Source organism: Anopheles stephensi, chromosome 3 (genome assembly GCF_013141755.1).
Source record: "Anopheles stephensi strain Indian chromosome 3, UCI_ANSTEP_V1.0, whole genome shotgun sequence".
In the NCBI taxonomy this organism is placed as follows: Eukaryota; Metazoa; Arthropoda; class Insecta; order Diptera; family Culicidae; genus Anopheles; species Anopheles stephensi.
The window spans coordinates 84,244,295-84,263,114 of record NC_050203.1 but is presented as its reverse complement, the minus strand read 5'-3'; the positions used below and the strand labels follow the sequence as shown (position 1 = coordinate 84,263,114).

At 44.4% G+C, this 18,820-nt stretch overlaps 1 protein-coding gene across 9 annotated transcripts in view; it reads right to left on the bottom strand.

Moving 5' to 3' along the window:
- Positions 1-7,786, bottom strand: part of LOC118513809 (voltage-dependent L-type calcium channel subunit beta-2-like) — a 106,480-nt gene extending 98,694 nt beyond the window's left edge. For 3 of the 9 annotated variants that reach the window (XR_004906511.1, XR_004906512.1, XR_004906513.1), the window contains exons 1-2: positions 7,608-7,778; positions 3,254-4,066 (exon numbers count right to left, since the gene is read on the bottom strand). Coding sequence is in view for 4 of the 9 variants with exons in the window: in XM_036060034.1 (XP_035915927.1) it covers positions 3,254-3,364 (111 nt within the window). In the remaining 5 variants the exon portion in view is untranslated. Of the gene's footprint in view, positions 1-3,253; positions 4,067-7,607 lie in introns of all 9 variants that reach the window. The other 6 variants (XR_004906514.1, XM_036060037.1, XM_036060034.1 and 3 more) reach the window with 5 other exon arrangements.
- Between the last annotated feature and the right edge of the window lie 11,034 nt (positions 7,787-18,820).

The window sequence follows — 18,820 nt, the reverse complement described above, 5'->3', positions numbered from 1 at the left end:
CTCATTAGTTGAGGAATACGATGAGCAGAGGCTACTTCAAGACTTCAAGACTCAACAGCGAGCTAGACTCGTCAGGATCGGATAGGGTAGCCAAGCCTTGGGATTGACACCGGATAACCTACTCCGCATTTTTTTTGTCTTCTAGAAGGACAACAAAATATTGGGAGGCCAAGAATGCGATGAAGAATGGTCGTTGTTGAGTCCACCAGAAAATCTAATTATTGAACTATCAGACGTTGTCACTAGGCTGTGAGCAATATTGAGGCTCTCGCTTTCACATAATACGTATGTGACATTTCAAAGTGTTTGAGTGTTTGCCTCGTTTTTATATTTAAAAAAATCCAAAATGAAAAAAAAGACACACGCTGAAGCATCACATCAAATATTCAAAAGATAAATAATACCTTCACAAACGAAATTAACATCTAAACCGCTGCTCGTTACTGCGACCTCTCTGTGTGGCGATCACATTAAAGCATCCCACCTGGCTAGAGCTAAATTCAATTCAACACACACGCACACCTTCGAAGCGTTCAAATTGCGAGCTGGAAAGAAAAATTCATTGCCAGCAATCGAATCCGGCCAGAGACACTCGTAAAGCACCGTCGTCGATCCAACCGGTCCAATCGACCGGACAAGCAAGCAAGTTTACTTCCAATTTAACATCACATTGACACTGTGAGACGTGTGCTTCTCTCTCTCTCTCTCTCTCTCTCTTTCTTGCACGGTATCATACTAAAAACGGACCACTCGAAACAAAACCGAACAAATACGAAACATTCCTAAATCATACAATCAATATCGCGCCATTTTTTATGTGTCTTGCTTACAGATAGCCAGACCAGCCGAACATAAAACCAAACTCTTCGGATTTGGGGTAGTAGTAGTAGTACCTCGACTCGACGCACAGTGTCACAGCGAGCTGAAGGCCACGTTGAATATAATTACGCATCCTCACCAAACACCGGCGACAAATGCTCAACATTTGCTGTTTGAAGGATTTTCGGTGACTTCGGAGGCGGCTTCGGCGAGTCCGGGGCGAGTCGTTGTCACATCCCACGACCGAGTCAAGTAAAGCTCGAAACGATCGTCTTCATTATATGTCTCTTCGTTCGTGTTTGTGACTCATTAGCAAATATTTCAATCTTCATTTGAGCTGGAGGCGAGCCCCGGGTCGACTTCACCCCCGACACCTCACGTTCGTCGATCAGTCCGCAATAATCTCAAGGTATCGTTTTTTTTTTTTTGGGGGGGAGTACACACGCGCACGTTTTGCGTGGATCTCTCTCCCTCCCGTGCTGCTTATTCAAATTGACCGAAGCAAACCGATAAAAAGCTGACTATAATTTTTCGCAAGACAAAATGAATAAATACTGCTAGGCTATAAATTGAATAGTTGGGCTGCGGCGGGAGTTGCGGATGGAATTGAACGGGTGGCAGCGTGGTAATATACGTAAAAACAACATTCGACCGGCCAGTATCACATAATGATATGCAAACTAACGACAATACATAAAACCCGAACGGCGAAACCGGCGTGGTGACCGATTTGATTTGAACGAGCCACGACGGCCTAAAATCGCCCAAAAATTGTACTCGGCTTTCTCGAAGTTTCGAAAAGGTTTTTGAGCGCAAAAATTGAATTAAAAAAAATAAATAAGCTGTCTCTAGGAACTCTTGAATAGGAAATTGAATAACGATGTCTTTTTTTGGTGCAATAGAAATACCATAACGCTGTTATCCACCGTGGGAAACAATCACCAATAACCGTTGTCGTCGTCTAATCTTTAAACTAGTTTCAATTATAAATTTGTATGGCAACAACGCATGTCCTTTATAAGCTTCCCCCTTTTGCACAAGCTTAATCAATTAATCGCAACGAGAAATTTGCATTTTATAGTGCTGAAACTTGTTCGCTTGCAAGTGTATTAATCGATTGCACCACGTTACTCATGTAGGTTATTAAATTTTAGAGCAAAAAAACAAAAGCTTGCCACAATGACATTCAATAGCTGGTATGGGAAGTGAGTGACAATGCTGACAAAAATCTTGTCTCTTGTTTGGATTGCACAGCATGTGTGTGTGTTTGTCGGCAATGGTGGTAAAACCATAAACCAGCTGCCGTCATCACTGACCTCCCATAAATCATGGTTTTTTTCGCTAGTTTGGCGACTCTTCCGGAAGGTCAAGCTAGCTTTTGGCATTGAGTGGATGGAGAAGCAATTGAGCATTTAAGCTTCGAATATAAATGAAGACTCGAAGCACTTTAATATCAGCCATAAGAAAACAGGCCTCAAAAACCATCTTAAACACACATGGGTTTCAAACGGAGATCATCTCATATACCCAGTGCCTTTCTCTTCTGCCCGAAACAGAAGTTCAAACCCAAGCTCCACTCCGGACTCCGGATGATCGTTTTTCGACGATAAAGGAAGTCTAAATTACCCCGAATTTTATACATTAATAATCCTCCCGAACGGGGTGCACACAACGAAGCAACCCCCCCGAAAAAGGTTACAAACACCGACAAATATCTCGCATCTTGAAAACTTGATTCCCCGGCGACCCGGAGACAGGTCGCGCCATCCGGTAAGCAAAAGCTCGAGCGAAGCGTAAGGTATCGAAATTAGAAACGGTCCAATTATCAAGAAAAAAGTGTGGATATGTATGGAAGAGGACGTGGAGATGAAATAAATCGACCTGTCGCCAACTTTTAATATCAGCACTTAAACACCACCAGCGTTGGGTCCTCTTTGGGCTGAACATTAAGCTCGGAGTGATCCAAAAAAGATGCTCCGTTGGCTGAGTCTTCTTAGGGAGATGTATTACGAAGTGTATTCAAATGAACTACACCGAGCACAACTACTACTGGCCAACGACAGATTGTTTCAATTGTTTGACTTTTGCCGCTCGGACATTAATTATCACGTGGAGTTGCTCGCTTTGTTTTCCTATGCTTTCCTCACTGAAGTTGGCGTTAATTTTTGCCTCTATTGCGCCTCTTCTCTTCATCACTTTAAACGTAATGCACACAGAGGACACACTCACTGAGAGGAATGGCCTAGTTTGAGCATCATTACAGCATAGTCCGGTGCCTGGAGGCGATCCGCTTTTCTCTTCCCTTGCGCTTGGAGTGATAATTACGAGTCGTGCCTCATCTTCCCACTGCCTGCACACGTGGCGCAGTGGACAGTGGTAGAAATTAACATACTTATGTTTCACCCAAAACGGTCTCCTCCTCTCCAACACTTACCTGCAGTTGTAGCGTTTCCTCGAAACCGTCCGGAAACTCGGTACAGTGGGTGTCCAAATTTTGGGATAGCGAAGACGTTAGATGATGTCTCGCGTTCATCCCAACCACCATAGGAGAAGCCGACGGCGAGGCAGGGCAAGGGAACGCGGCTAGCTCAGTTCCGTATTCCGTGATGGTGGCGTTGCGGTTGTCGTTGTATGCTGGGAAGTTCCGTTGTCCGAGTGTCGAGGAGATATATCCGCGCTACCAAACACTTGTACGGCGGGTCCTTCCCTGTACAGCGACCAGCAGCAGCACCGGCAACTTTAACACTATGTGCATCTATATGCCACTTTCAGGACACACAAACACACACACACACACACACTTATTCCACTAGCAACGCAAAACACAAAATTCGAACAAATCGAAAGAAAAAACATTCACTAACGGCCGATGATGCGATTACGGCTGATTATAATTTTAAATCATCAAAACCCACTTTCGCGTTTCGGTATTTTTCCACACCACAAAAACTTTGAAGATTTCACCTTTTTTTTTCTTCCACTCTCTCTCTCTAAGAGATCCACTACTATTTTGCTAACTTTTAACGATTTTTATCTTGATTACTTTAACAGCATAGCATGAGGGGTTTTGTGAGCGAAACGCACCACCTGTGCCTAGGCTCGCTTCCTTCCAATTCGCCAACTCAAACTTAATCTTGCGGCAATTACAACATCACTATTTGTGGTTTATTTTTCTGTAACTTTTTATATGTATTTCACTCGATTAGGATTTTCTACTACTCAAACACTTTTTTTATTTAAAACTCATCTATAAAACAGGAGAAAATGTATCCGTTAGAATTATTCATACACCCGGCGAAGGCTTTAAGAACTTAGGAATCCTCACAACTTCTACACCTTTTCAAACCTTAAATCACACACAACTCCTTCAAGGTGTAATGGAACATGATGTCCTTGAAACCCAGCAATATTTGTCACCAAACGGTCCAGTCGGTCTCGCCTTGATGTACCACCGCGAAGCCCAAGACGATCAATTATCGACTAAACAGAATCTTACACGCAACACACAAAAACGCTTCTAGGAACTTTTTGCTGAATGTGTGAGGACATCGAAACTCATGTTTTCCCTCATTTTCATATTTATTGACGGGGAATGCAGAGAATGATAATTGATTGATAATGTACTGTTCAATGAATTAATGCGTTATTTTTGTATGTCCTAGTTTTCGACTCAAACTCAGACTCTCCCGGATGTCCTGTGATGTGTCTTGTAACGCATTTCTCTCACTCTCTCTCTCTTTCACTCACTGCTTGGTCGAATGCAATGGGTCAACTTTTCTTTGCCCACTGTACGCCGAACCCTTACCCGTTTTAGAATAATCGATAATACGTATTGCAGTATTTCATGCTAAGTAGGCTGGCTCCGATACCATATATCTTGTGTGCTTGGTCAGCCTACGTCCAGGAACTCCACACCGGGCTGGAAACGAGGTGTAAGAGAGCACACACACACACACACAGCCGTTGGTCCCAGAAGGCCCCCACCAAAGCTCAAAGACACACCTGTTATTACGAGCAACAACAACGACGAAAAATCGACCCGAAAATGAAAAGCCAGCCAGCATCGATCATCCTTTTCTAGCTCCTGTGTTGGTGTGTGGGTGTGTGTGTGCGCCTCCTAGTTTTTCACCCCTTCTCCCAAACTATTCAGCCAAAAAAAAAATGGGCGATGAAAAACGCGGTCAGCTTGTGTGTACGTGATTACGTAATTGGCGCTCGAGGCGCGTGCTAAAATACCGGTGTGGCGCAATTATTTTGCGCCACACCGCAAAAACCACTGACGAGAGGCCATCCAGCTCTTGTATGGGGAGAGGGAGAGGGAGAGGGGTGAGGAGGAGAAAGATGCAGGGGGGGAAAAAAGGAACCCAGTGCCATAATTAGGGCTCCATTAAGGGGCGCACTCGAATGTGTGTACCGCTCGGGAAAATGTAGGAAAACCCCCGACGAGCACCCTCGAGACTGAGAGTGTGAGAACGAGAGAGACCACCCCAATGGGAGCGAGTGAGTAAAAAGATTGAGAGGAAAAAAGAAGAAAAAAACGGAAATAAGGAGGAAACCGGAGAAATGTCATCAGCGCACTGTGAGGGTGTGTTGCGTTTATTTCAATTTTCCCACCCATCCCCCCACCTCAGGGGAGTTTCCACTCGCTTCCTTCCAGAAACGCTCGCCAAACGTTTCGCAAGGGTGCGGCTGTGATGCGTGTTCGCTAGGTCAGGGAGAGACCGAAGTGCTCGGGGTTTTGGTCGTCGTGCGAAGAGCGAAAGTCCCCCGAGCGCGAACTCGACTGAGGGTGGTCGAAGCTGGCGACAATTGGCAATGACGAACGGGCCCGGACGGACGACGTCTGGCAATGCGTGTGCGTGCGTGTGTGTGTGTCCTCCGCCGAATCTGTTTACCATTTGAAGGCTGGTTCGATTCGAGTTCGGGTCATCCCGTCGCCGACCGGTATCGATTATCGTGGCATACAGACTCACCGATACACACAAACACAACACATCAAGCTGTGTTGCGGTCGAGTCGATGAAGTGTCAAATGAATCAAAACAATCGAACCTTGGAAGCTCATCCGGATATTCCAACCAGCCGTAGGTTGGCGTATCGTGTTGATGATCGATAGATGACAATCCTTGTTTTTTCTATCTTACAATTCTACATCAAAAAAGCAGGACAAATAAAACATACCCAAAGCCATCTAGGCTCGGTGCCAGAAAATTAATAGGTGAAAATTGAATTACCGCTTTTGGGGTCGCGCCGTGATAAACGTGTCCTGGAGAGCGAGAGAAACAAACAGACAGTGAGAGAGAGAGAGAGAGAGGGCGCGCGAGCTGGTGGAAATACATATATTAAAAGCTTTTCGTGTCTTGCCACTTTGCTCCGGTCCTTCCGGCTCCGGTTGTCGCAAAGAACAAGCCACACACACACACACACACGCACATACACAGAGACACGTGCCGTCATAATAAGCCTGGGAAGATACGGCGCGTACGCTGGTGAGGAAGATGTTGATTTAATTTATGATCGCACGATGGCATAGTAATTCGATTTACATCGTACCTCCCTACCCACTCAAAGCTTCTTGGTGAGGGGAGTGGGTGAAGGCAGGCGGGACAAGGAGGAAGGGAAAAGGTCATATCAAGTTGACAGGACGTATCGCCGATTCAGTGATTTTCCGCTGTTTCCTGTCTCGATTTTCAATGCTGCACTTGTCAAGATGTTCGCCAGTGTTTGCACGTGTCTTGGACGCAGACAAAAAGTATCGAACAAACTGGCCCTACGAGGACTTCTTTACGCTAAAAATAAGAAATCGCTTTAAAATAGTTTTCTTCACTTTTTTCCTCATTCAAGCTCCGAAATAAGGCTGTCGATACATTGGAAGGATTATGTTTTTTTCGATTTTCTTTCCGTGTCAGTGATTTGTCCGTGAAACATCAAAGGACACATCGGTTCCCGGCCCGTGGACACGAGCGAGGGGTTGGGGAGGAAGACCCGGCTGGGGGAAAGAAAACACACCATTTGGGCACTGAGAGTCGTACAGACGAAGGAGAATCGATACGAGCAGCTAGTTGCGTTCGGCCCACACCAGAGGGCACTGCTTGTTGATACTGTTTTTCCTTGCAACTTACACCACCACCACACACACACACAAACACATAAGCTCAAGTTGTAGAAAATCGTTGGGTTTTTGGCTTTTCCGAGCTTAATTCCGAAGCTCCGGCGAGAAGCCTTAAATAAGATTAGCCGAAACACAAACGTATGTACGATTTGTGCTGTAATGCTTGCCGTGGAGCGAAGTGGCGAACTTGTCAAAATTGTTGCTGGTTGCTTGGATGGATGATAATTCATAATAAGACTAGTTTAATGCCTGTTCGAAGCTCGGAGTTACGCTGACCTACACTTGATTTGTTCACATTAACACACTTTTGTTGAGGATTTCGCTCAGAATTTTTGGATTTAGGAACTCCGATAATTTCGTCACGCACAGACCGAACGAGCAACATAATCAATAGGAAAAACGAACCCAACCAGTGCCAGAGGCCCGTTTCGATATTAATTTTTCGCTAGAACCTTGTTGACCTTATTCCCACGAAATCGACTTTTCCGAACAGCAGCAGCAGCGCACTCTAGCGCTCTAGGCACTAACACAACCAACCAGCACAACCGCACCAATCTTCACCGTGAACCGTTTTTTCTTCTTCGGGTTTCTCGTTAAACTTTTGCAGCTCCACGGGAAAATTTCGTCGAAACTTTACGCTCCAACGGGAGTTTGACCAGCGAAAATCAAGAACCAACCTGAGTTGGCTGGTTTTAGCCTGTTTTGAAACGCATTTCACTTCCACTTCACACTTTAAACGGGGAATCAAAAGTCGAACGCGCGCGCGGGCAGTACTCCACATCAGCAGCCACTACTTGTGCGATGGGCGATGACAATTCGCCACCCGACGGTACTTCGCCTCGTTCATTCCAGCCTGTGGGACAAGCGGTAATGAGCAGCCCCGGGTTTTGGTGCCGATACCCATACAACCTCACACACTCAGACAAACACCACTGTGAAGGAAAATCCTGCTTGGCGACACACACATGCAGAGAGTACCACCCGGACCTGTCACCTTCTGTTCGCTGCTCAAGCGTAATTTCGGTACCGCGAGTCCAAGGAAGGAAAACAACTCTCTTATCGGTGTATTCGGCTGTGTGTGTGTGTGTGTTCATGCGTTCTGGAAATGAACTCAGCAGCTGTCAAAAGTGCTGCTCCCACGGTGTATGGGTTGGTGTAGAGCTGCTTCTGCTGCTGTCAAAATCCCCGGCCAAACCTAACCGGGCTGAGTTTTCATTCCGGTGGCGCCATCCGGGCCGGGTCAAAACGATTCCCCTCCCTGCTCTCTCCCTGTGTCCACCCAGTTTCCACTTTCCCGTGGCTGGAAAGCTCATGCTTCCAATCACCGTCGCAAGGTTCCTGGAATGGTACGAGTCGGCGCAGACAAGTCACCCCAATACTTCCATTGGATTTGGCCCCAAAGAAAAACAGGGGGAAGGTTTTCCAGTAAACCTTTCCAGCCAGAAACACGTGCTCCAGGTTCGGGTAGGCTTCGGGTTGTTGTTCCGGCACGGTGTTGTTGACACACGGTTGATTCGGGTTTCGGTTGAAACACATTTATCTTGTCGATGATAGATTCGATCCAATTCCGGTTGAGGCGCTAGTGTGCCGGGTAGCGTTCAATAATTCAAAATACAAACAATGTAACGGTTTTTGCTGTAGCACAAAACACCAGAATTCTTAATGTAGTGGTAATAAACGAATGGAAAAAAAATCACAACTAAATTCCTTGCAAAGGAAAGTTTAAATTCGAGTCGTAAATATTTGAATCGTGAAAGACTGGGCTGCTCCATCGACCATCTGGTAGCAAACACGTGGTTTTAATGAATGTGTCTAAGTAAGATTATATTTGCATTGCGTGCCTCAAAGAATTAATTGTTTAGTTAAAAAGTTGTGTTCATTTTTTATTTAAATTCTATTCATAAATAAATAATTATATGATTACAATTTTTGTTTTTAAATACTAATCTGATTTAATTTTCTACGTTGATTTCCTTGAAGCAATTACATAACTTATAACTAGAAAATATTAAAGATTTGCGTCAAACACAGCTCCACTGTTCTCAACACCTCTTCAAACTATAAGCAACATACGTCTCATAATGGTCACACCATTCGCTTCTATCACACAATTTGGTGCGAATCTGAAACTATTCTTACCTCCTTTGTCGATACAAGAACACCCTCAAATTCCTCCTCTTCATCCCCTCAACCTCACCCGTCGCATCGACTAGGTGAATAACGCACATCAAGGAAGAAGGAAAAACGTGTTCGTTATGATCTGCCTGCACCATAAATAAAACTTTTCCACCCTCGTTGACCGAGAAAGAAACCCGAAGGATCGTGATACGATATAGTGCGTCACCCCTTATCCTTATTACGCTACACGGGTGCTACACCTTTCACGCGCTTTGATCCGGATTTGACGATCGTTTAGTCCATTCGCAACGCCGGGCTGATGGAAGTTTGATGTGCTCTCAACAATTCGTCCATCAGCGGGCGCTCGTTCGCCTTCTCGTGGGCTTAATGATGGGCTTTGGGGCACACATGATCCATCCTCTCGTTGGTAGTAGGGAATGGATTGAAACAGATGGTTCCTAGTGGTGGAAAATAGTGATGGAACGATTTCAACGATGGGATCAAGCCCGAAACGTCCATTTGCACTATCGATGGTTTGGGTTGGACGGGAAAAGAAAATGCTTTCTTCAAGCAACTATCTGTTTAGAATTTTAAATATACGAGGAAAAAGGTGGTTTTTTCCTGCAAGAGAAGAAGAGCGTTCGTGTGGTGAATGTCTAATATTTTTCATATTTTAACATTTGAAAAAAAAATATCGGTTGGAATAAACCAACTGTTTTTCTATTTCACAATTTTCCTTCTTCTCATTTCAATTTTGTGCTCGAAAAAAATAGCAATAAACCTTCTGAGCCTATCCCTTTTCTAGCAAAAAAAAGTAATGAAATCAATCCAAAATCAATCGCTAAAACAAACGACCCAACAGAAGCTCAGCTCACCAGACGTCACCGTGGTCCCATTTCCACCGGTCAGCATGTGTCAAGTTAATTTAGAAAATCAAGCGTCTAACATCAAGCTTCAGAGATTGTTTCGTAGGTCGAAAGTAAAAACAACTCTTATAAGATGACGACGACAACACAAAAAAGGCCAGAAAAAACTAAAACAATTTCGGTCACTTCGCCTCTTTTTCCCTTAGTATAGTGCTGTTTTTCCCCCCGATGCTTCCATGTAGCGTGTTTTTCCTTTATCACTGAATTAAATCTTCCTTCCGTCCAGAAGGTGGCCACGGTTTCTTTTAACCCCGAAAGGTTCAAATTATTTCTTCAAACACACACACATACACGCAGGAAAATCCCCATCCCAATAGAATGAAATCGTTCGCTTAGTTCTCTTAGTTTCTTAGCGGATTAGTTTCACACGGCGAAAACAAAGCTGGATGGGGAACACTGGGCAGTGGAGAAAACTATTCACCACTCGGTGTAAGCAATCTTGAAAGCTCGATCAAAAAATGGTCAAAACGGGATGTGCGTGCACGTTTGCTTGTTGGTGTGTTGGCTATAGGAAAACACCCCGATCCCGTACAGATATCATACCCCGCGGTGTTCCTTCATCTTGGTCAAACTATCGGCGCGCCGATTATTCGGAAGTGGAAAATTCAGTTTTTCATACTAACACACACTCTCTCCTTCAAACAAACCTTCAAGCCGCGGATCTACTCCCTTTTTCCCGGATGATCCAATGACCGAATGGCGTTTTCCAATTCCTTGCAACCCGCAAGTAGTAAGGCTTTCGCCCGGATGGCAATTTTCCATGCATCTGCGAGCCCAAAAACCAATCTCTGTGTGTGGCTCCCACTACGCAACCTATTTGCTTGTTATGGGTGCGTGTGTGTGAGTGTATTCAAGAGCCCCATTCCTTGGCGATGATGATGATGAAATAACCCATCCCCCTACCCGTGTTTCGGAATGTTTACGTATTTGCCGATTTTTCCAACCCAACCCCAACCGTCCGAATCTGGTCGAATTCCAACCTCGATTGAAGTTGGTCCACACAATGCTCCCACGCGTTCGCATCCCCAGCAAGAGCGTCGTAATGGGAAGCGAAATGTATACACGTACACGGGATGGAATTCTGGTTCGGTCCTTATGCGAACGAGATTTCAACACTTTGCTTACGCTGATCTTGGGGAAAGACGGTACAAAACCGATCGAAACGAGGCAAACTCGAAGGGTTCATCAATTCGTGGTGCTCGTCATATTAGGCACGTTTGTACGGCCCAGCGAAAAGCAAAAAAAACAAGACCAACCGAATCAGTTTTGGCTGTTTGGTTTGTTTTAAGGATTAAATCGGCCAACAATCCTTCCGTTCGGGTTCCTTTCTTCAGCTCGGGATAAGGGCAAACCGAATATAAGCAATACACTGTCGATTTACCACCCAGTTTTGAGGGAGAGGCGATGGGAAAGCAGAAGGCTTGCAAAGCAACGCAAATAATAATAAACCGTCAAATGGGCAAAGGGGAAGCTTCGAAAAGCACTTGGGAAAATATGACGGCGTGCCAGTGCGAGCGAGCGAACGATAAAATACGATGTTTATTGAAATGGAGCCGGTTTTTTGCGATTTTCGAGTCGATGGTGTAAATAAGTGATGCTTAATACGTGAGGAGGCATTGCTCTTTACTTTCCCAATTTTTTTTTTCTAAATATTTTTCGCTTGTTTTAGTGAAATATTGCTTTGAATGACCAAAACAAATCAGTTAAGAAACAAATGACCCTCTAAAATCACGTAGAAAGAAAATACAATGATTCTCGGGGCATACAGCAGGTGCCTCTCAGCCTTTGGAGCCATGAATTCAGGAATCAAGCTATTTTCCGACGTATTCCTGTGACCCATCCAGTCAATAGGAAAGCCAAATGGAAGATAAATTAGGAGGATTTCTGGGGATCGCTTCCGTTTTTCTTCCTTGAAAAGTCTCCAATTCACCATCATCATCTGTCACGACCTGTTGACCGGAAAGCGTTGTTCTTTTCAGTCATTGGAGCACTATATTGTTTTAGCTGGCTAATCCTTGAGCCAAGCTTGGTTGATGTTCGTTGTGCGATCACCTAACTATACATCTGCCCTATGTAAATCAGTACTTTTTGGGAGACTGCTGCCAATGCCACAATCGTTATGAATTTTGACTTGTTAGGATCTGCTTTACAGAAGAACCTCAAAGCAATCCTATTTATGCCATGAACCCATGAAAAGATCTGTATAGAGCTATAAACCATATTAGTCGAAGTTTTCACCTCGGAGTGTCAGATGTTCTTCTCCAGCGCTTGATTGAAGAGAAGACAGTTAAACTCATCTCCCTAGCGCTGTTTTGCCTCAAAGGAGCTTTAAAGCCTTAGAGGAAATATGACGATTATCCCAAATCGATGATGAAAACTGTGGACAATGCAATCCTCAACTCAACCTCAAACTTTATTGATGATGCTCTGGACGCGTTAAAATCTAACTCCTTTGCCCTGGTAGGCTCGTTATATAGTCGTTGTATAGGTGCGGACCTTATATTTTGCACGCTATTCTCTAAGCATCCAAATAGTTCTAGTAGAAACAAGAAAGAAGGGCCAAAACAACTGGCCATTTAAATAGGTAAGTACATGAAACAGCTTTTCCCTCCCAGTAAGCAAAAAAACAATCGTCGAGAGGAACAGCTGGTCTGGCATGGGGGAAAACTCAACCTGATCGTCATACCGTGGAAAATCACCGCAACCGTAATGATGTACCAGAGGGATCTGCCATGTCCCCGGGCTGCGTGAGTTTCAAAGAAACTGTGCTCTCTACACAGGACCAAAGTAAAAACAAAATCTTCGCGTCCCAAATCGTGCCCGAGTCACTTTATCGATGATTTTTCCACAAATAACGGTACACCGGTGAACCCGCTTTCGCTGCTGTACACGTATGTGTCCGTCCACCACACTTGCAAGGAGAGGCCGGTCGTTTTGGGCGGTAGCATTGAGCGTAATGTTCCGGGAGACCGCGGAACGTGAAGTAAAAAAAAAAAAACGCCACCGAAATAAATTGGTCCGTTTAAGAGAGTTGACTTGCTTTTTTTCCCCCTCGACTCCGGGGAGGCTGAACGCGCAAGAGGTGAAAAGTACCATTTTCCATCGTTGAACATGGCATGCACTAAAGCATGCCGTTCTGGCTGCTGTTGGCTGGCTCCCTCCCGTGTCGGTTGGGTTGAACGCTTTTCCATTTTTCTCTATAGTTTATTATTTTCTTGATGGGGTAACAGGTGTTTTGAAAATATTTTAGATACTTGGATACTTGGCCGGGCTTCGAGGGGCGGTTGTGAGCGTTTTCATGTGAGTGGCATTTTACTTTTGTGTTGGGTTGCTTCTTTGGCTTTTCCTTTGGCGCTGTGATGGTAATGTTTAGGAGGGACGTGCGTTTGACCGAATTGTTTTCTTTTGAATTGCAAAAGAAAATGATGTTTTAGTTTTTCTTTCTAATGTACCGGCGTTGGTGGTATCATAAATAGCATATTGTTCGGAATAAAGAAGGTTCAATTTAGTTTTTTAAATAAACCAAAAATATGTAATCAATCCTCTTTGATTATAATTTTTTTTTAGAGTTGATACGAGGTAAAATATATGCAAAAAAATTACAAAAAAAAATCATGTTACATTGAAGCAGTCGAAAGATTGATGCGTTTAGTGCGCCGCTCTCTACACGGCAGGACCGGGGTTCAAATCCCATCTGGGCAGTTCCCCAAAAGTGAGGACTGACTATTCAACTATGTGGTATATACAAGTCTAGTAATCCAAAAATGGCATGCATGACCTAAGAGGTCATTAAGGCCAAGAAATAAGGAGAAGATTGGTCAATTGTAATTGATTCTTTCACTGTAAAATCATTTTAGCATTAACTTCAAATAATCGCCGTACAATTGTTCAAATTATGTTAATCTCACTTGATTCTATTCACCTCTAACTTATTGCCTTCAACTTAAAATCATCTCCCACCTGACGGGATACTGACCGAATAATCAAAACAAGTTCAAACTAGCCACCTTTTCATCGCAAAACCATCAACTCACACTCCTATTTGTCCCAAGCAGAACATCCTTAGCGTGTTCAGATAAATCCAGTCCAACATTCAACAATCCCAAAAATAAAGCTTAAAACATGCACAAACGTCTCGTAAAACACCAGCTGACGGACTAGAACCACCGATGGTCATTAGGATCAATTGCGGCACTTGCCTTCTGCTGCCACCGCGAAGGGGAAAAAAGGTTCCCCGAAACGACCTTTAGACGAAGCTGTGAATGGAATTTCAAACAGGATCGGTCCTCCTTCTTATTTCTCCGAGAATAAATTAAATGTTAAGAGAACAGTTCCGAATTTGTTTAATAAAAACGATACAAGAAATATATATTACATGTTGAAACTAGAGAAGTAAGGAAATAAAACTCCATTAGAAAACCGCACTCACTCAACGAGCAGCGCAGCACAATAAACAACCACGTATAATTGGAGAACTGGATCTGGAAGAATCATCCCCAGCCGGCACGAACTGCGAAGCTACTACGTGCTAGGGGGGAAAATTATGTTTAAATAAGATTTGGGGCAGGTAAATTAGGTCCACTTGATACACCTTTCCTAGGCTTTCGGACCATCCGAGCATTGGCTCATTGACTCTCTCAGCGGCGCGCGGACTCTTTAGTGCCATGAGCACTCCAGCACTGGGCAGTTGGAGTACCGAAAGCTGAAAAAGGAAAAGTTAACCATCAACCCTGAATTATACACCGGCTTTGTTTTTTCCTCCCACTTTGCTTTCAATATCCCTTCTAGGTCCTTGATGCCCTCGGAACGAGCAACCGTCAAACGAGCATCATTTAACCGTCGACATATCCTTCCTGACGACGCAAACGAGTAGCATGCGTGTGTGTGTGTATGTTACCTTTCCACCAAAGGATCTGGAGTTTTTCCGCCCAAAAAGGCCCAGAAGACGAACCGCCACGACCACGTCCACGTCCAGGATGGTAACGATGTTGATCCGAATTTTTGACGCCCGGTTGCCGTCATAACTTTCCGTAACGGCCGTTTTCACACCTTTTGGATGTTGAATGGAGCCGCCCGGCTCCGAGAGTGGCCCGTCGAGGAAAAAGGGCACACCGGTGAATAGTGAAAGCGGACGTGTTTCCCTACTCTGCTAGGTGGGTAGACCCATTTGCGCCCATTTTCCAACACAACAACAACATCGGCCGAGAAGGGATTCGTTGAGCGTATCGCAACGAACAGCAGCGAAGGCGTTTTCCCTGTTGATGCCACACCGGTCCAAGGGTTTTCCACCACGGATGGATTGATGTCTCCCTTTTCTTGCTGCCACGCACACACGTAGAGGGAGAGGGGAATCGTTGATGCTTCTAAATTCACACTTTCCCTCGTTGTTTTTTTGTTTTCCTTGCACGCTGGGTAATATATGCGCCCTGCGTTGATGTGGTCGTTTTTCTTTTCATTTTCATCTATCTTTTCGATACTTGGAAATGGATATCTGGTCTTCTGTTTTTTTATCTTACAGAGGGAGCCCGTCTGTTACAGTTTCTTATCCTTCAAATCATCCCCAAAGTGAAATCAGCCCCCTTCCACCCTCTGGTCGAAACCGTGTCCGATGAAGATGCTTCATGCGAGAAGATCTGACGAACGAAATGGTTCCTCCGGTTTGGGTGGCGTAAGTGCGAAAAACCACCAGCACCAGGTAATTCGGTGGCAAACATCCGAAGATGGTTGGATGAATGGGCTCCTCGAAAACCCGATGAAAATAAAAACCACACACACATACACCTTCGACACCGTGTGCCACCGGCCATCATCCACTGAAAGTTGTATATTTATGAGCGGATAGCTTGGAAAAAGGTGGAAAATTGAAACGTGAAACGTCTTGGCCGACTTGAAGAATCCTGGACTGTTACCGTTCATTTTGCTCCGTTTTTATTCAAACGATTCGGCTTTTATTTTTGGTTGCTATTTTTCGACCGACCACCATCAAAGTGTGGCCCACGCTGGCCGGGCTTCTGATAGTTCCAGCATCGACCAGCCGTCGGAACCATCCTTTCGCTGCATGACCAGGCTGGTCATAGAAATGTACATATTTTAGCTCCAGCGAACGCTATTTGTTTGCTTCTTCTTCTCCTTACTGTCTGTGTTTGGTTTATTTTGCATCCTCACTCACACTCACCGATGATGAGTTTTCGTCCGCGTACGTATCGAAGGCAACGTTCCGTCCGTCATGTCATATCTGTTTCGGTGGGGTTTCCTTCTTTCTTTTTTTGCAAACGAATTTATTGTCTTTGTGTTCTGTATGCGAATTTCTGCATTTTGCATGATTTCTTCGCCATTTTTGTTTTCTTCCTTCTTAAAGTATTTTTTAAGTTTTCTTTGAAATCTCTCTCTCATATTTTTCCAAGAAGCTTTATGAGGGTTTAATTTTAAAATTTTAAAAATTTAAAAAATGTAAAACAATTCTTAAAATTTCTTAAATAGAACAATCTAATACAGTAAGTGCCGAGTAATAGTCTATTAAGGACCGAGGCTCAAATCTCATCTGGGATGGTCCCCCGTAGTGAGGACTGACTATTCAATTATGCGGTATCAATAAGCCTAGTAAGCCATAAAAGACAGGCACGACCTATTAGAGGTCGGTAGGCCCAAAAGATTAGAGGGTAGGACAGAAAAAAACATAAAACATATATTTAATGAAACATTACACAAAACCAAGTAAGTAAAGTAGACACAAATCAATAAAAATCAGTTTCAAATTCTTGAAATATTTTTCGTTTTATAAAAATAGATAATTTTTGAAAATATCATTTGGGCGAGCTATAATAAAATAAAACTTGGTCTTATTCACATTAAAAAAGAAGATCAATTAATCAAAACACACCAATCGCACATAAAACCCATCTAGGTCGCATCAAACAGAAGTAAACAAGACATACAGACAAAACTGTGCAAACGATTCACCACGAGATGACGAACTGTCATCTATCTGACTCGTTACAATGAATCCTGCTGCAACAGGCCAATCCAAACCAATTGGCTGAATCAACAAGTTTCCTTACCGAGCACAAAAAAGCAGTCTCTGTGCCATCAATCGAACCAAAGGCAACACACACAGACAGCAAATCAAACAATCTCGAAACCGGAGTCATAAAATAAACAGGACGGTAAACAGGATATAAACATAACTCAAAGTGTAACAAGCCCTCAGAATGAGGACGAAAACGACGACGATGACGACGAGCATTCCATCAAATACCGATGACAAACGATGGTTCAATCGGTTCCCCGTTTATCTCGAGCCCATCTCTGCCTTTCGGAAAGCCACTGCCATGCCTTTCTTTCGCATGAACTATTTATGATAAATCACCCAACACAAAAAAACCCACCCACACTGCTCTCGGTACGTTCATGATCGGTTTGGATCGGGCAGATAAGGATCACCGAGGTATCAAGTAGCGAGAAACTAGTTTCACTTTCCTTCCGGGCAAAGCAGGTCTTCCTGTTTTCTTCTCTCACTCTCCATGAACCAAAGGAGCATCGAAGAAAAGGGTCCTTTTGATGGAAAACCTTCCCCGAGGAGGAGAAAAAGATGCTTCACTATCGAAACACAATTCATTAAATTTTTCCCATCCAGCACGTACACGGCTGATGGCCAAAGTGAAACATCATCATTCCGGCATCGAAATTGGACCGGATGCTGTTTGCCGTTCCAGCCCTCCTCAAAACCCGAGCTTCGGTAAGGAAAATCTTTGGCCATTTTTCCACTCCCCGAACATGCTGATATTACTGCAAACCGTAATTCGCTCGCCGGCAAATGCCAATATGCCGAACCGACCGAGGATCGAGATTGCAACACCCTTCGACCGATTGGATCGACCGAGCGGTGGGTGAACACGAGGAAAGGGAAAACCATAACCATCCACCGTCCTTTCACCCACCATCGGTACACCCATCCATTCCGGCAACGACAACGACTGACGAAGACGATCGGACGAATGATTCAAGTGGCGTACGAGGCGTGTTCCCATACATCGGAATGAATGGACGGAATCGAACGACCACTTTCACACCGAATGGACCCGGCACCGGCAACCGACCGACGTATCAGAAAAATAAATTTTTCACGTTCACCACACTACCATGTGGTGCGTTACGTCCATGTGTGTACGTCGCAGCAAGGCAACAAATGTGTAATATCAAATCAACCTCATCCCGTGGGCAAGTGGTGGTAGGGAAAAACAAAACACGAGAAGGGTGGAAAACCTCCCCACTATTCGGAGCAACCAACCCCCGGTTAGAATGAAAGTGGCCGAAGAAGTGAGCAGAATTTCCAACAGAAATTCTTATCAACTGAAGACCCCGTTCGATTTTTCGACGCCACCGGGCAGGAATGGCGTCACGGGGAAGGAAAAATTGGGAAAAAACACAGTTCCTTCAGTTGCGTATACTACCGGCGTATCGGGTGTTCCACTATCTTTTGGAACCCTCTATCATGTGCCTGCGTGTGTGTGTGTGTGTGGACGAAGATGAAAACTCGTCCCGAAACGACCCGTCTAGCTAAAAGTCAGTGAAAGCGCAAATGGAGCGAAGTGGATGAGGTTTCGATTTTCGGCCGAGAGTCCGAACACAAAAAACTTTTCATTATCCTTGGACATTTCTCACTCACGGGACCAGGGGAGAAAGAAGCGGGAGGCTTTTTCCTGAGGAATTCTCAAGTCCCCGATCAGAACGATATTGAGTTTGCCTCTTCTTTTTTTTCGCCACCACCGCCAACGCTTTTCAACTTAAAACACTTTGCCGCACGTCAAGGATACAAGTCTTCTGGGAAGACAGCTTCAAGGGGTGGT